At 41.2% G+C, this 19,061-nt stretch overlaps 1 protein-coding gene across 1 annotated transcript in view; it reads right to left on the reverse strand.

The window, feature by feature from the left end:
• Window positions 1-1,697: 1,697 nt before the first annotated feature.
• LOC134493042 (rho GTPase-activating protein 39-like) overlaps window positions 1,698-19,061 on the reverse strand; it is a 95,555-nt gene continuing 78,191 nt past the window's right edge. The window contains exons 7-10 of the mRNA XM_063297272.1: window positions 8,211-8,410; window positions 5,917-6,008; window positions 5,271-5,440; window positions 1,698-4,971 (exon numbers count right to left, since the gene is read on the reverse strand). Coding sequence (XP_063153342.1) covers window positions 4,777-4,971; window positions 5,271-5,440; window positions 5,917-6,008; window positions 8,211-8,410 — 657 coding nt within the window. The 3' untranslated portion in view covers window positions 1,698-4,776. The remainder of the gene's footprint in view (window positions 4,972-5,270; window positions 5,441-5,916; window positions 6,009-8,210; window positions 8,411-19,061) is intronic.

Here is a 19,061-nt window from a genome sequence, read left to right on the forward strand (position 1 = left end):
CTATAAGATTTAGAAGTTATTTCAATCTTTCTCAAACACATTTGTGTCTTGGGCTGCATAGAACAAAAATTGCAGTATGAGAATCTTTATATCATTAATGGTTCTATTTAATAATTAGGTATGCTATGTAACAATATTAGCAATAGTAAATAAAATGTCAATACAGTAGAAGCCAAACTGAGTGAAATCCTGTGGTAGTGAATCTATCTAGGTAACACAAATGTAGAATGTAAATAGTTCTGCATTGTGAATTTAGTTGTATGATGTCCAGTATATAGCACTATTCATTAAAATTATATTAGAATTTTGAATTTTTCTTCATTAATAGAATTTCTAGCATGCAGTAAACTGCTCTTGCATTAAGAAAATATAATTTCAGCAATTAAGGAACAAAAATAAAGGCTTTGTTCAAGTAACACATTACTCCATTTCTACTTGTAACAAAGTGGTTCTGTGGATAGGATTATGATTGGTGACAAAACGGCTTTAAACCAAAATGGGGAACTGTGAATTATGGGAATATGGGCAAAATATGAAAGGTTGCACAATCCCTCTTTAATTTTTGGCTATTAAAATTTCGTTCACCTCAGATATGTGCACTCCTTTGAATATTTGTGGGACATTATCAGTCTGTAAAGGATAGTCTTCTCTGTTTCCTTCCTCTCACCACTTGATACTGAGAAAGCAGTGGAAGTTTTAACTAGTGCTGAAATGCAGCATCAGTTAAGCAGCTGAGGCTTACTCTCAGCAAAACACAGAAGTCCTGTTCGTGAGTTAGAAAGCTGATGTGATTCTGATGAGTTTGTATTTCCTTTGAAAAATCAGATTATTAATCCGCAGGAATCAGGATTTAATTCTGCTTCTGAATGGTTTTGTGGTTATTGGGTTTTTGCACAGCTTGAAAGCTAGCTATGTTCCTTTCCATATAAAGATTTGGCTGCTCTCACACCTGCCTTAGCGACTTCCAGGATAGATTGTAACAATGAACTTTATAGGGCACTGCCTCTGGAAAGCACGAATACCAACTAGTGGCTAGATTTGATTTTATGGCCCCCTTGACTTTTGCTTTATCCTTCCAATAGGGATGAAATTGGTGAATGCAAACCTCTACTGCCAGAGATTCTGTCATTTATACTTGGATCACATATTTGTCGGTTGGCTACGTATGACTTCTTGGGTTGCTTTTGCTACTGGATCAGCTTCATTAATGAAGGTGTAACATATATTCAAGTACTGTAACCTAAATTACTATAACCATAAAGCTGAAAGCAAAAAATAACATTTCTATACATTTCTCTAAGGGTTACTTTGCATACAGCAGGAAATGAGTTCCTTTTATGAGTACAAGCAAGTGAGTATACCACTAAAAAGAACCTGAAAATATTTTTGGTAATCATGATAAAACGTTCAGATGACTGATCTGATATGCTTGGATCCAACCTCACAGGGAAGAGTATACTAAGCCAGAATAATATGAATACTGGTTTTAGTCACAGTGCAGTGAACTTAAAACAGTTAAGTTTTATCTGACTTGTGCCCTTCAGAAGTATAGGATAACGTCCAGATTTCCAAGCCATTATGACCAAAGCATACTGGAAATACTAGGAATTGTAGTTCAACGTATCTAAAGGGTACCAGTTTGGGGGAAATGGATCTAAATCTACAAATAAATGAACCAGTTTTCAAAATACCAAGTGTATTAACCCAGATGTTTATTCTTTAACAACAACAGACAGTATGTTTTGCAGATTCACATTTACAACTATGTTGGGAAAAATCCAGTGTAATTTTAGCCTATTTTACAGCCCAGAAAGGCGGGGGGGGAAGCATTATTATAGAACAGTCAGTTTATGATTGGGTTATAATGATGTGCTAGGGAGAGGAGGATTTTAATAATGACCCATCATCTTTTAGTTGTCAACAGTGTTTAAACCTGGGAAATGTATGCACCAGAGAACATCTTAAAAACAAATTAATAAATACAAAATTCTAAAAAGTAGGGTAGGTATATGACACCTTGCATATTGCTTAACATTTCCCATTGTACAAAGATACATTATAGGAAACAGACAGTTAACCACAAACAGAACCAATCTAAGGAAATCCAGAATCTCTCACACAGTCATAGAAATAGGCTCAAGATACTCTTGTTTTGGCAAGTCTGAGAAATATAAAAAAATATGGACTACATCTGTTACGTGTGAATGAATTTCTTCTCAAAAAACAATAGTTTCCATTCCTCTCCTTATTCTATAGAACAGATCTGGAGGACACCCAAGGGCTGCAAGAGTAATTCTAAATTTGATCTGTCAGTAGTGCACAGTGGTAGAAGCATTATGCTAGATACAACCAAATATTTTATCACATGGATGTTTACTCAGAAGCCAGTCCCACCGAGTTTAATGGGGCTTTCTCCAAATACATGTTAACAGGTTTTTAATCCTTATTATCTGGAATAAAGAATAAGATCCCATTTCAGATTTTATCAAGACTACTGGCCAAATTCTGGCAGAGGAAGCTATTTGAACAGCACCTAGCTCCTCAGAAATCTCAGGCTAATCGACTACATCAAATGCAACTTTCAGTAAGAGAAAAAAACATATAATCAATGCCTGAATTCTGGGCTGAGCTTAGGCTCAAAGTATCAGTTATGGACAGATACAACGGTATCACTTGATAGATAGATAGATCATCTTAAAAGATCTAATTTTACAGCAGAACTGACCCAAATAGGGAAACAGTAGTAAATGTTAATTCCATTAATAAGGTGTGAGCGCCTTCTAACAAATGTCACAATGTCTGGCATAGAAGGAAAATATGTATTTCCTTACCCAGTTAGATCATACTAACCACTGACTTGGAAATACTAATATGTCTAGGACAAATCCCATTCTTACTGGCACAGGAAGAGCGATTAGCACCAACTGTGTAAGAATGAAGAAAGTTGATTTTGTTTTTCCATAACATTATTTCCTTGACCATTCCCAGTTCTTTCCAAGAAATTCAAGCCTGTTATTCAGTCTAAAAGCTTGATGAAAGAATTACACCCACTTCCAAAATGACATAGAAAAAGAAACACAGAAGGCTTTGGTTTCAGGGACGTGTTTGCAGTATAAGAACAAAAGAAAGAAGCACAACTAAAGCACCAGTCCTCCTCCTATTCAGCCTGTGTTCTAGGAACTGAAAGAACAAAGAGAATAGCAGTCTTTCTGAGGAAGGCTGAGACTTTTAGGCAAGAATAGAATGAAATCCAGAGTAAGACACCATTATACCATTGAACAGCTATGATGCATGATGTGAGAAATTCCTATTTGGAGCTCTCAATATTTTTTTATTTAAAAAGCAGCAGGGGGAAGTAGTACAGATTGGATTTTGACTATAGAATTAGGAAACATGTATTTTCCTCTATGCACTGCAGTCTCAAATTATATTTCTGAAATTGGAGCTGGTCAGGGAGAAAACAAGACAGGTATAATTTGCCCCCCCACTCCGCCCCACCCCACTCCATCTAGCAGCACACTGAGGATTATTTGGAAAGTGGTGAAGAGAAGAATGGTTAATTTTCTCCAATCCTGCAGTTTCTATTAACTCAAATCTCTCCACCTTGCAGCCTCCTTTAATCCAACATTTAAAAAGATAATTGGTATTTCTAGTTGTCTGCTTAGAATAGGCTGAATGGGAAACAGAACACAAAATCTTGACATTGGCAGGAGCTTTTGAGTAATTATTCATGTTTGCTCTATAAAGCTTTATAGCAACTCAGTACCTGATTTTAGTCTATGCTGAAGCAAGGAGGAAGAGGCCATAATCACTGCAATTTATCCTATAGGATAAATCTCTATTCTGGAGAAATTCCAACCACAAGTTATTTACATTGCAGTGACTTAACTTGAATTCAAAGAAATTCAAGGATCTCTTGAATTTCAATCACTTAACCCAAACAATAAAGGAACAAATGTAAGCTAAAAGTGGCTTAAGGTTTAAACAGCTTCTTCCCAAATTACTGTACAGCAAAACAAGGGAAAGATATAGTTTCACTTCTCTGCTGCTTTGCTCTCTACCAAAATTTCAGTCAAGATAGTTTTCATTTTTGGACAATGTTGATGCTTGGAACGTGAGTAGTAAAGTACCCTCAGGCACAGTTAAGACTCATCCTGTGTCACAAGCTATCACTTATCTAGTGCTGCAAAACTTCTCTTTGGTAACATAATTGTCCTTTAAAGGCAGAAAACATACAGGAGAAGCTGTTGGAGAAGAAAGCAGTAGCGATCTGAATGGCAGAACAAGGCAGAATGTGTACTTTAGCAGCCTGAAATAACCATCTTACTTGGAGTGAGGCATGACTAGTGAAGTACTGAATCTTCAAGTTATCGAAGCAAATCCCAGTATCTGCAAAGTTTGTTCTCAATAGACAATTCCACTTTTAATGTGCAATGGATTCCTCAGTGAAGTGCAAAGCAGTATAACGTTTGGGCTTTGTACATACAGAGCTGCTGGAAACAACTACTGCAAGTCTTAGGAATGCCCCAGAGCATGGTCTAAGATTTTGCTCTCTGGTGCCTCAAAACTCTTTCTAGTATGGTCACTGACTTGAATCATTATGGGGCTATTAAAGATTCATCAACCTTGCTATTAGCATGAATAAACACAATGTTAAGCACCAGAAAGCACTGTAGGATCGTGGAAACAGTAAAGAAAACGATGTGAGGCTCAAAAAAGGAAATACTGGCAAGAACTATTTGCTCTTTTTGCACTGCTTTGCCTGAAACCAATCCTTCACACCACTCCTTTGATAAAACTGGTGTCCAAGTGCACAATTAGCATGCGCAGGAAAGACATCTCTTTGCGGGTATTTTCAAAGATGATTCTGGGGTCATCAGACTGGCATCGCAGACAGTTTGGAGCCATCACCATGGCCAAGTTGTTTACATCCATCTTGGTTTTGCCTACATTGGTTGGCTGGGCAAAAATCTGTGAAATAAAGGAAACACAGCTCAAATAAAGGGGGAAAAATAAAAGGTTTGGTCACAGGCAAGATGACTTAGTTTCTCTAGCTCCTCAAAGGAAAATGTTCAGAGAGACAATGGAATCACTGTAGACAGCCTTGCACTGAAGGCTGCCTCTTGTGTGACAACAGAAGAAATTTAGATTGGTATTTCACAGTATCTGCAAATGCAGTGTGGAATGAGGTACCCCCGAATGGAACAACCATATAGATTATTTCTGCTGTTTCAGAATGATTCCTCCTTAGGCATTCTATATTTATGTACCTGTAAGAAGTGGATGAGGTAACATAAGACCAATCTATTGAGCTCTGGCAGGAGTTCAACTACAGCCACTGCAGCATCAGGATTCTCATAGTTGCTGACACACTCCTTGTAGAATTGTTGTGGGATGACAGGCTCTTCCAGCTCCCGGTACCACAGCTTTAGCAAAGAAGCTTCAAGGACAAGAAGCAACCCAGAGACATTTACAACAATAGCAGCATGCTGTCTGTTTTACCAACTTTATATATCTGTGTTTTTGTACCATGTAAACTATCTTGGAATTGCTAATGAGTATTATATTTTTGGGATTTAACATCAGCTGCTTTGATAGATGTGTTAGCACTAAAATAAATACCTAAAATGTTTATATAATGTGTGGTGCTTACTGTTCCAAAGTGAATCTCTGAGTAATCACAACACTCTTACAGCATCATATATTGAGCTTTACTGGTTCAGACTTTTGACAATCACAGGGCGGAAATCATGAATGGAAAGGCTTAGGGCAGCAAATGTTCTCTTGAGAAGCTATTGCTAAAAGTTTTGTAGAAACCGAAATATAAACAAGGAAATATACATTTACTAGACTTAAAACTGCTAACCCAGCTGAGATATTCGACTACAGTTTTGCTTTTTTCCTATTTCTCCATACCTGGAATATTGGGATCACTAAGGTTATTAGGAATCTTCCACTGATCCACCTGTAGTTTTAGAGCATTGACTTCATCAATGTCACCAGGAATTCTGAAAGCATACACAGACAACAATTAAGCTGAATTTCAGAGGCAGAAAATCATACACATCTAGAAATAAGTGGGATTAGTATAACCAAGTAAGAAACATCTGGAGCATTTCTGAGAGGCAGATACATATTTAATAATAATTTCCAACCAGCAAGGAAGTATTGCTGCCTGGATGATCCATGGTTTTTGTTAACTCAACCAGACTGGCTATTTTCTAAGATTCTTTATTCCATTTTTCCTCCTATATTTCCCTTCCCCCCCCCCAAAATAGGCAACTGAGCATAGTCAGTCATTGTACTTTTAGGATTTTCTTACTACGTTTCATTTCTTTAATATTATGCTTTTTGCTACATTCCTTTTGTATGCAGATGGTATTCTTTTGGTCACTAAATGATCCACATTCCAAGAATAGGTTTATTGTTAGCATGCATAACTTTAAAATAATCAAAACAAAATTTTAGCCTTACTCACACAATAGACAGGTTGAGAAGGGCTTTGTTTTCTGGGAATACATCTGTCAGAGATAGCTCAAATATGAGGATACATACTATCAATTCCCCCCTGCACCTTTCTACAAGCACAATATAAACTGAATCTGATTCACACAATATGCTAAGGTGTTGAGTGAGCTGGTTGTGGATGTGGATGCTGCATATACTCGGCCACTATATACACCTTACAGTTTCTCATGTTGTGTGAACCCATCCATGTGATTTATTCAATAAATCATGGTTAAACAATCCAGTTTAGTATGCTCTATGGACCATGCATAAAACTAACATATATCAAATTTTAAGCCTGAAAAGTTTAATCTTATAAGGGATAAAATCCTTTTTCCTTACATGTTTGATAACATAATGATTTGGAATCCATGGGTCCTGTCCAATTTTTTGTAGCGGCTATTTTCTATCTTTACTCATTTCCAGGTGTGGTTCCTTAACCTGAATCTTCAGGACAGAGTTTAAGTAAACAAATGCAACACATCCCTAACTTATTACATCACTGTTTCTTGCCATCTCAAATCCTCTAGGTAGGTTAATATCTATTCTGTGTATGAGGGAAGAATGGTCAGGAGAAGCAGTGTTTCTCATCCCATGTTTCCTGAAATATTCTTCCCCCATCCCAGGTGTGTTTGACGATGCTACCCACATAAATGCATTTATAGAAATGATGGCATACTGCAGTGTTTCTCAACCTTAGCAACTTTAGGATGTGTGGACTACAGTTCCCAGAATTCCCCAACCAGCCATGCTTCTGGGAATTGAAGTCCACATTGGTATACTGAGAAAGAGAGAGAGAAAAAAAATCACAGAAACATGTAATTAACACTAATGGCTTTATTACTATTTCCCCTCATATCTAGAATACATACTTGTTTAGATGGAGACTTTTGGCTTCAGCTGGCTATGCAAAGAAAAATAAGTAAGAGGGCAAAATGGGAAGCAACTTATTTGTCTTGTTGCTTATTCCTAGACTAGTTTCATAGCCAACTGCTACTTTACATAGCATCATCTTTTGTACTGGAATATCCTAAATACTGTACTTTCTGCAGCTGTTTTAATTTCACACAGGAAGTCTGTAATAACTTCATTGCTAATTGACATTTTAATACGTAAGAAACTGCCCAGACAGAACTAGTATAATAATTCAACAGAAGTAAAACACTGGAAATATTTCAGGAAGGTATCCATTTTCACATAATATGCCCTTTTGTAACTGTAAAGGGGAAATGCATATTTTTATCTTAAAAGGTCACTTCAGAATAAGATTCTTGGTCTTAAACCAAGATAAAATACTGGGGATGGAAGATTATTTGAAGGATCATTATATTTTTATGGATTAATTGAAAAATAGTTGCTATTTATCTCCCTATCATTCAAGAGCAAGACCTGATCCTCGGGTTGCCCAAGATCATAACTGCAGAATCTTCAGATAATAAATATTCAGAAATATCTGTCATCTTTTGTTTTTGAATATCTATCTGCTCTGAAGCAAGTTTACAAGCATTAGACACTTGTTTGGGAGAAGCTTGTAAGGTGCACACATTTCCCACAAGCGTATTTTGTTCTAAAACTATAAATTAAGTTTTAGACATCTACTCTCAAGAAGAAGAAATGTGATGTATGATCAAATACAGGTGAATGATCTAGTGTCAATGACTACCAGTGTTACATCATTTAAACAGCTGTAATAAGCTATTCACCTGAATATTCCCTCAGTCTGTTCTCCCCCTAGTTGCAGTACTTGCTGAGACAGCTGTGTTTGTACCCAAGGCAACTTGTTATCTGGATACATGTCCTGCTGCCGTGACATGATTTCTTCCAGAGAGCTGCCAAACAGTGAAGGTGTCACAATAGCATTCTTGGCATGTATTATCTCCTCAACTGTAGGCTTCCGGAGACCCTGTAAGAGAAATAAAATAAAATAAAATACCAAATAAACTTGCAATGGGTTGGAAGGATGTTGTACTTCAGCCTCCATTCAGGTGGAATGCTCAGTGTATTTCTCAGAAAGAAAAACATTTTCATGTCCTCTGAAAATACAGTCTCAGAAGAAGAAAGATGGGGATTTCAAAGGGACGGCTATTTCAAATTGTTCGGAAAAAAGGGATATAAAAGTGGATAGTGAATATAACCACTTCTATTTTTAGGAATATACCAATATGAATCTTGACAATTTTTGAAGGAGTGTATGTTTTAGCTGGTCACTTTTAAGCATACATATACACATACCCATCACATGATTTCTGTTTGGAATATGCAGTGTTATGAAGAATACAAAAAAGATGTTAGAAAGAGTAAGTCAAAGAAATTAAAGGAATGAGATACAAAAAAGAAAATGAAATATAGTTAAAAAGTAGTTTATGCCAAAACCTTTCACTATACTTCTCCATATCCTTCTATCCTTGTGAAATATACTGGCTTCCACCACACCCATACTTAACTTCATACATTGCATTTGGTCTTTAAACTTTTCTTTATAGAGGACCTTATTAACGCCTTCCAGCCACAATTTCTTGGTCTTCCCCTTCCTGACCCTTTCACTCTTGTTTGTGTACTTCTTTTTCAATTCGATCTTAATTTGTTTTCTTTAAATGACCAAATCACCTCCACATACTTCATTCATACTGATCCATACTATATTCTTTTAGCCCTGATTCATTCTTGACTCAATCTCTTCTTGTTTTACCACATATATTTATTAAGTACCCCATTTCTACTACATTCAACTTATTTTTCTTTCTCCTGACACATTCAAGACTTACTTCAGCATGACGAAGTGGGCAGCACACTCTTATACACAGTTATTGTTGCTTCTCTGGACAAATAGTCATTCCTTGCAACAGACCAGCAACAGCATTTGCACATCTTAAAATTTCTCTATCCATTTCCCCAACTTTAGTAAACATGCTTCTAAGTCAGCCTTTCTCAACCTTTTGACCCTGGAGGAATCCTTGAAATATTTTTCAGGCCTTGGGGAACCCTTGCACATTCAGGCTCAAAGATAGACCAGATGTTACAAAATTATTACATTCGGTTCATGTGTCAGCCTGTATATATGCATTAAAAGTGTTCTTAAACTAATACTCACTCTGGTATTCTTCACTAATATTCTCAATGTTTCATTATAAACAATCAGTAATACATTTATATTTATATTCAATGCTTTACCATACACACCCACAATAGTCTAGATGACACTATTAATAATTCACGACATACGTTTTAGCCTTTCATTCAAAAATAAACATATACTCCCACTTCTCTGCAGATATTCATCAACTTTGTCCCAGTTACCTGATCCTGTTAATTTCCAAAGGGTACATTTGAATTTATTTATTTGACTAGGTTTTTATGCCATTCCAGTCATGGCTGAGTGGCTTACGGACCTCCAAAATGATAGTAAAATTAAAAACTAAAATGGAACAATGTAACAATATACCTTTTCCAGCACCAAGAAATAACCATATATGTATATAGTCACCTCTCACAAATGCCTAGCTGACATCCAGAATAAGAGGTCATCGGCAGTACTTGATAGGATTGCACTCGAGTGGCCTCTGTCTAGTCAACAAAACATGGGAGCTCCTTGATTTACCAAAGACCTCTGGGAGATGAAATGACAAAAGTGATGCCTACAGAAATGCTGCGTAAGATGAAGAATGAATGTAATTCAACACACGTAAAAGCCCAGATCTGAGCCTATGCTGTGGCAGTAAAAATAGCAAAGCAAGGTTAATTCTGCACTCTTATTGCATCCATGTATAGACAACTGAATCTGGAAATAAAATTGCTCATTTTAATGCAGAGTTGGATGCCAGCTGGGAAAATCTTGCTAAAATGGCAGAGGATTTATCTTGTGGAATTATTCTGATCAGTGACCTTAAATAAATACTGCTATTACTATTTCTGTGGAGTTACAGTATATAGGACTGATTTGACCTGTGAAATCTGAGGAAGTGGAGTTCTCTGTGCTGTTAGCCCTGCCACCTGGAATTAGATACCTGCTCAGCCTGGTTAGTCAAAGTGGCCAGGGATATGATGGAAAGCTGGGTGAAGATAGCAGTTAATGCATCCTTGGGTGAAAAGGTGATGTCTTCTGCCTGGTGAGAGGCAATGGTGTGTGTCCATCATTGATAAAAATATTGTTTGACTCAACTATTTTAGACATCTATTGACCATTCTCCAACCTTCCCTGTTAGGCAACATTGATAAGGTGGATGGACTACAGTTACAGAGATCCCTGGATGAAATAGGTTATTTGGACTCTTTTTAGTTAGGGTATGGAAATGGGTGTAAGACCATAACCTCCCTGGTCATTCTTGTTGATGACCTTTGGCGGGAGTGGGATAATAGACAGCATGGCCATCTTGGTTCTGTTTGACCACTCAGAAGCCCTTAATACCATGTACCATAGAATCCTTTTTTAATTGACTGCAAGGGTTGTCATGGAGGACATTGTTCTTCAATAGTTCTCCTCCTTCTTGAGTGACTGGTTCTAATCAGCGGTAAGGGATGGAGAGAGGTCAAGGTCTCAGCTACTCTGTATAGGGTGCCGCAGGGCTGAGTTCTCTCACCCCGACGGTTTAACGTCTACATGAATCTATTGAATGAGGTATCATCAAAATGCTAATGATACCAGTTATATATCTCCAACCCACTCTGGGCAGAAGATGGGATGGAGGTCTTGACCTAGTGCCTGGAGTCTGACAAGATCTCAATGGGGAGATATGTATTTAGATTGAACCTTACTAAGCCAAAGTGGTTGTGGATTTAGAAGCCAATTGAGTCCAGAAATCTATCTTTGATTCTGGATGTCATGTTTCCCCCTTTCAATGTTCTGTTAACATTGTAACGTTTCACATGTCAACCCGTTTTCCGTGTATACCCGCCTGGCTCATTTCTGGGTTTTTCCATTCCTGCGCTCTGCTTTGTTTTGGAACTTTGGAATGTATGTTTGGGTTTGCAATCCTATTCAAGGTTACTTTCCCAGGCGCGTGTAACGGTTCCTAGCACCTGGGAGGGGATGCGTGCTGACGGGGCTTGGGGCGGGACTGGATTGAAGGCAAGGCTTTTAAGTTTGTATTTGGCGCGCTTTTGCTCATTCTCAGCTTTCTTTGTATTTGCATACTATTCCTTTAATAAATCAGTTATCTTTAAGCCCGAGCTTGTGAGACTGAGTATTTGGGATTAGGCAACCATTACATAAAGCTGAGAATCATTTATATCATTTCCGCTAGCCCCATCCAAAGTTGGGTAAAGAGGAGCGCTAGCGATGATCGAACCTCCGCTTCGCGAGAGTGAAGGGAGCGACAAAGAGCCGGACTCGACGAAGACTCTGATAGCTCCAACTTCGCGAGCGCAAAGGGCAGCACGTCGGGAGAGGCGAGATGCTCAACTGGATGAGCTATTGTTAGCAGTGCAGGGTGCCACGGGGGGTGTACTCCAGCCCCAACCCGAGGTGGAAGCAGCACCGGGGAGGGGATCTCCACAGCCATCCTGGGAACCCGAAATCCCCTTATCACCGAGGGTGGTGGTAACCAACAGACCCTTAGAAGAGCCTGTCACCCCTGCCCGCATGAAAGCAATAGAGGACAAAATGGATATGATAGTGACCCTCATAAAAGATGCCACCAGAGGCTCGGGGTCCCTGCAGGAAGACTGGGAAGAGGACACCTCTCAGCTGGTTCCCCCCCCCGACGGAGTTCCCTGTCATTCAGGGGAAGAAGTAAGACTAAAGCGCCCCGGCAATTGGGGGGAAGGGAGTCAAGGGCGTCCAGAGATCGGCCACCACTGGCGGCTCGACGCACGTTGTTGTTTGCGGAGCCACCACAGCCGGTGGAGCCGGTAAGGACCTTCCCACCCTTTGGGGTGAAGTTTGATGGGGACCCTACCACGCTTTCCTTCTTCATTACAAATGCTAGACTTTATATGGAGGATTGGGGTCGAAATTTTCGCTCTGAACAAGGCAAGATTAATTTCATTGCCAACAAGCTGAAGGGGAGGGCAGCTGATTGGTATGTACAGCTGTGCCAAGCTGAGGCCACGGAGTTAGAGGACTTTGATGAGTTTCTGTGGGCGCTGAAACAGAACTTTGAAGACCCATTGGCCCAAGAGAGAGCGAAGAACGCCCTAAGAAAACTTTACCAAGGAACCCTCTCTGTCGCAGACTACGCTTTAGAATTTAAAGCCCTGGTGGGAAAGGTGGAAGACTGGTCCCAGTCAACTTTGGTGGAGATGTTCAAGCAAGGGCTGCACACGGAAATCTTCCGTTGGGCTTTGTGTAGGGACGATCCTAAAACGTTATACGGCTGGATACAGTTGGCAGGCAGTACGGAAAGCGCTCTACAAATGTATGCCCAGAGCAAGGAACTGAGACAAACCCGAGCCGCTAAGGGGGCTCGTGTTGCTGGATATTCGAGTCGCCCTAAACCAAAACCCTGGGAGGAAGAAAGGGAACGACGATTTGCAAAAGGGCAGTGCTTAAGATGCGGGAAAGATGGGCATCGTGCTACTTCGTGCCCAAGACGCCGACCAGAGGAACAGCCTGGGAAAGCGCCGGGAAAATCGCCATCTCTGCCGCGCAAGATGAAGGCTGCCTGTGCTGAACTCGACCCTCCAGACCTTCCATTTGGGGATGAGGAAGAGGAATTACAATTTGACCAGCCGGCAGGAAATGCCTTCCACCTGTCCTGAACGGCGCCGTTGGGCAGGTGGAAGAAACCGGGCGCGACCACGATTCGGTGAGTGGGAACTTCCCTACAATGACTGTCAAAGTAAAATTGGGCTCTAGAACTAAGACTGTCGAAGTCTGGGCCATGCTGGACTCGGGTTGTTCTCGTTCGCTGATGCATCCTGATGTTGTAGCTGCCGTAGAACTGCCCACGTTCCCTCTGCCACGGCCCATGATCTTCACACAATTGGATGGGACCATGGCGGGAGGGAAGGCAGTCACTCACTCTACAGGACTGGTGGCTTTACAGATGGGCACCCATTGGGAGAAACTGCCTTTTGTCATAGCTCCGGTGGGGGGCCCTTTGGTGATTTTGGGAATGCCTTGGTTTGTGCAACAAAACCCTTTTATCAATTGGCTGCATAGAACTGTAACGTTTGCTGATGGATTTTATAAAGTACCTGAAAAGGACTTGTTAGAGGACATGGAGGGAGGACGGGTAGCTAACACTACAGTACAAACTCTGTCGCCACTAGAAGGGCTGCCTAGCCAATACCAAGATCTGGCTGATGTGTTTGGGGAGAAGGAAGCAGATCGCTTGCCACCTCACCGGAAAACAGACTGTGCCATTGAGTTTTTACCTAATGTAAAGTTACCTCACCCAAAAATTTATCCCATGTCCCCCAAAGAGCTGACTACACTGAGGGAATTCATTGACAAAAACCTCGCTAGAGGTTTCATTGAGCCGGCAAACTCCCCGGTGGGAGCCCCTGTCCTCTTTAGACCAAAAAAGGATGGCTCATTGAGACTCTGTACCGATTTCCGCGGGCTCAATGCAGTCTCAGTATTAAATAAATATCCTTTGCCCCTTATCAAAGATATGTTATCACATCTGGCCAGAGGCAAAATCTTCTCAAAATTGGATCTGAGAGAAGCCTATTTTCGCATTCGCATAAGGGAAGGGGACGAGTGGAAAACAGCGTTTAACTGTCCTCTTGGGGCTTTCCAATACAAAGTCTTGCCCTTTGGTTTATCGGGGGCACCTGGGGTTTTTATGCAACTTATCAATGAGGTCTTGCACGACCACCTATTTAAGGGAGTACTGGTGTATTTGGATGATGTATTGATTTATACTGAAACCATGTCAGAACATATTCACTTGGTGCGTCAAGTGCTTACTAAATTGAGAAAAGCTGAGTTGTATGCTAAACTGTCCAAGTGTGCCTTCCATCAATCACAAATCGATTATCTAGGATATAGAATTTCTGCTAAGGGCATTGAAATGGACCTTGCCAAGGTGGAAGCGATTGTGGCGTGGGAGCCTCCACGTACCAGGAGACAATTGCAAAGTTTCCTTGGATTCGCCAATTTCTATAGGGCATTTGCCCAAAATTTTGCGGAAATCGCCCTCCCCCTTACTGAACTGCTAAAAACTAAAGCGCAGGGGGATACGCAACGCTCTAAAAACCCAGGAGCGCTCCTTAAATGGACTCCGACCTGCCAACAGGCATTCGATGCGCTCAAACAAATCTTCACTACTGAACCCATTCTGCAGCATCCAGACCCCACCAAGCCTTTCGTAGTACAGGTGGATGCCTCCAATTTCTCCGTTGGGGGGCTACTGCTCCAGTCAGACCAGTCCGGCACCTTAAAACCCTGTGCTTACCTCTCTCGTAAATTCACTGAAACAGAGAGAAGGTGGCATGTTTGGAAAAAGGAGGCTTTTGCTGTGAAAACTGCCTTAGAAACTTGGCGCCACTTATTAGAAGGGGCTTCAAACCCTTTTGAAGTCTGGACAGACCATAAGAACCTGGAAGCATTAAGCACCACTCGAAAACTCAGCCCCAAACAACTTCGCTGGGCTGAGTTTTTCAGCTGTTTTGACTTCACCCTCAAATTCATACCAGGCAAGAAAAACTTTTTAGCTGATGCGCTGTCACGCAGACCCCAAGATGCTGGCCCAGGGCCGACCGTTCAAGGTACTGTCTGGACGGAAAAACAACTGAGTCTGGCAGCCGTGACACATAGCTAAGCGCGAGCGCAGCAAACTCAGCCTCAAGCCGCTCCGCCTTCCTCCCGGTCGCCGCGCTTGCCAATTCCATCAGACTTGCAACAACAGTTGCTACTCCACCTTAAAAATGATACTTGGTTGCAAGCCAACCTACAAACTGTAACTTTCACTGACGGTTTTGCCTGGCGCAACGATCGTCTCTATGTCCCTGACACTTTGCGGAAAACCATCCTCCAGCGTTGCCATGATGACAAGTTGGCTGGACATTTTGGATATCTAAAAACCCTTCACCTAGTTCGGCGTCAATTCTGGTGGCCAACTTTGCTAAAGGACCTTAAAGCCTATGTCACTGCATGCCCTGTCTGTGCGGCTACAAAGCGCAAGACAGGCAAGCCTCAAGGTCTCCTCCAACTGGTTGCCACCCCGTCCTTCCCATGGCAGGACATATCCATGGACTTTATTGTCGACCTACCCCCCAGTCAACGTAAAACTGTCATTTGGGTGGTGAAATATTTTTTTTCTAAACAAGCGCATTTCATCCCATGCGCCTCTATCCCCACCGCGCAACAGCTGGCACGCCTCTTCCTCGTTCACGTGTACCGCCTTCACGGTATCCCCGCCCGTTTGGTGAGTGACAGAGGCACACAATTTACGTCACAATTTTGGCGGGCATTTTTAAAACTCCTTGGCACCAAACAAGCCCTATCCAACGCTTGGCATCCGGAAACGGATGGATCTACTGAGGCGGTTAATTCTACTCTTGAACAGTACCTTCGGGCTTTTGTCAATTACCAACAGGACAACTGGGTGGACTTACTCCCTTTTGCTGAAGTCGCTTATAACAATGCCGTGCATCAGAGCACTGGTCAAGTTCCCTTTAAGGCTGTCTTCGGGCGGGAGTTCGTCCCGATCCCTGAACTCCCACACCCGCAGCCCCTACCAGCCTCTCTCACTGACTGGGCTGACACTCTCAAAGACTCGTGGCTAAACATTCAACAAGCTCTGCACCATGCCCAAACCACCTACAAACGTCATGCTGATGCTAAACGCTCCCGCGAACCTACTTTTGCTGTGGGCGATAAAGTCTACTTATCCACCAAATTCATCAAGTCATCACAACCCTCGAAGAAACTGGGCCCTAAATTTGTCGGTCCTTTTCCCATTGTTGCGCAAATTAACCCTGTTACTTTTAAACTGGATTTGCCCCATAACCTCAAACGTTTACATCCTGTTTTCCATTGCAGTTTGCTGAAACCCTACCTGCCATCGGACCGCTGGCATCCCCAACTGGCTCCACCACCTCCTATCATGATTGATAACCAACAACACTTCGAGGTTATTGAAATCCTGGACTCCCGCCGCCACCGTTCCACTTTGCAGTACCTCGTTCGCTGGAAACATTTCCCTCATCCTGAGTGGGTTTCTGCTCCCGATGTACGCTCACCCCGCCTGGTTGCTCGTTTTCACTCTACCTACCCTAACAAACCGGCTCCTTAGCATTGTTCTGAGGGGGGGGCGATATGTCATGTTTCCCCCTTTCAATGTTCTGTTAACATTGTAACGTTTCACATGTCAACCCGTTTTCCGTGTATACCCGCCTGGCTCATTTCTGGGTTTTTCCATTCCTGCGCTCTGCTTTGTTTTGGAACTTTGAAATGTATGTTTGGGTTTGCAATCCTATTCAAGGTTACTTTCCCAGGCGCGTGTAACGGTTCCTAGCACCTGGGAGGGGATGCGTGCTGACGGGGCTTGGGGCGGGACTGGATTGAAGGCAAGGCTTTTAAGTTTGTATTTGGCGCGCTTTTGCTCATTCTCAGCTTTCTTTGTATTTGCATACTATTCCTTTAATAAATCAGTTATCTTTAAGCCCGAGCTTGTGAGACTGAGTATTTGGGATTAGGCAACCATTACACTGGATGGGGTAGTGCTCCCCCAACCAGAGCTAGTTAGCAACTTGGGGGTCCTCCTAGACTTGTGGCTCCCACATGAACAGTAGGTGGAGGCTGTGGCCAGAAAGGCCTTTGCTCAATAATACCTTGTGTGCCACCTGTAGCCTGTCTTGAAACAGGAGGGTTTAATCACAGTCACTCATGCCCTTGTCACTTCACAACTGGATTACTGCAATGTACTCTACATGGGGCTGCCCTTTAACACTATCTGGAAGCTTCAGCTGGTGCAGCATATAATGGCTTGGATAGTTATTGGCACACTGAGGTTCATCCATGTAACACCACTATTATGGAAGTTGTACTAACTCCCAGTTAACTTCTGAGTGCAATTCAAGGTGCTGATCATCATATTTAAAGTTCTACATGGCTCAAGGCCTAACTGCTGAATTGAGTCTGCTTGTCTAGTAATATCTGGGGAGAGGACTTGCTGAGGGTCTCATTACCAAAGAAATGCCATTTTCAGGGATCTCAGGCTTAGCCCTCTCAATTATGCACCGCTCCCCAGCAGAACAGCTTAACCCTGGATAGTTCAACCATTCCCTCCTTATTATCTTTTTGGGACAAAGGCATGTAGACAAGTAAGTTCAAGCTACCCCCAAATGGTAGGGAATTGGACTGACCTGAGTATTACTGTACTGATTCTTTTTGTTTTGTTTTAAGGTTATTCTATGGATACTGTAAACTGCTCAGAGTCTCTGGAAATGAAGTGGCAAATAAGTTGTCATAATAAATAAGATCAGTGCACTTTCATACAGATCTTCTGTTTCTCTTAGTTTCACAGACACACATTATGTTTATATTTCCTTATTCATTAATTCTTGCTCTTTACCATCTATTATTCTTACATTCCAAGTCAGAGTCTTCCATTCACCATGATCATCACCAGATGAGCCCATACGTACTGACCTTTACTGCCCAACATTGCTTTGGTCAACTGGGGCTTTTACATAATGCTTTTCAGTAAGGCAGAGAAGATGTAAACTAGGTTAGCAGGCTTTTAGTCATGCCACATATAGCATTCCGTGCCAACAATAAGCCCAGCACTGGTTATTTTTGGCACATTTTAGGCAGTATGTCAAAAGTTCAACCAAAGTCCAATTTCAGCTGAAGCATCTTATTATATGCAAGTTCAGATCTCTAATCTAGAATCTACTTTGTAACCCAACATACTGTTGCCTGCATCTCACCAACCAGGAAGTTAAGTTAAATTAACTTTAACTGTAATGGAAATATACATAAATGCTCTGTTCAAAGTTCATGTGTTACAGCAAGCCTGAGGTAGCGCATTCCCTTCCCTTTTCTTCTCTCAAGCTGGAAAGAGATTAGAAGTTTTGTTGATCCTTTTTTGTTCAGCTAGAACTTTTTTTCCCTTCTGAACTTGACAAATCATAATTAACTTCAGCTCTGAATTAAGAACTCTTTTCAACATGCATTGTTTATCTTTAATGTATTTCCAAAAACACAATATCATGTTGAGTTCAATTACTCCAACAAAACACTGAGACATTCTGAAAAAAAGAGCTATCACAGATTTTGTCAGAGGCAATTTGCATGGGAATATGGCAACTCCCAGCATGAGGGCAGTATCAACAGAATTAGCTGCCACATACTGATTCTGATTCAAACTACTGCTCTGTCTGGCTCATTACTCACAACACTGACTGGTAGTGGTTACCAAGGAATACAAAGTCTCCATATTAATTCTGACTGCTAAAGCACCTTTGCATGAATATTCAACATACTTTGAAAAAACTGATGTTATATAATAGTCCTTCTCAGTTTTCATTTTCTTTTCTTCCATAAGGAAGATTCAGCAAAATATTTCAGATTTTGTTTCCAGTTCTATAATAGTACAATGTGAATGTACATCTGCACTTTCCCAACCTATTTATTCTCATTGCTGATAAAAGCAATTTCAATA

The sequence above is a fragment of the Candoia aspera genome, chromosome 3 (genome assembly GCF_035149785.1).
Source record: "Candoia aspera isolate rCanAsp1 chromosome 3, rCanAsp1.hap2, whole genome shotgun sequence".
Classification (NCBI taxonomy): Eukaryota; Metazoa; Chordata; class Lepidosauria; order Squamata; family Boidae; genus Candoia; species Candoia aspera.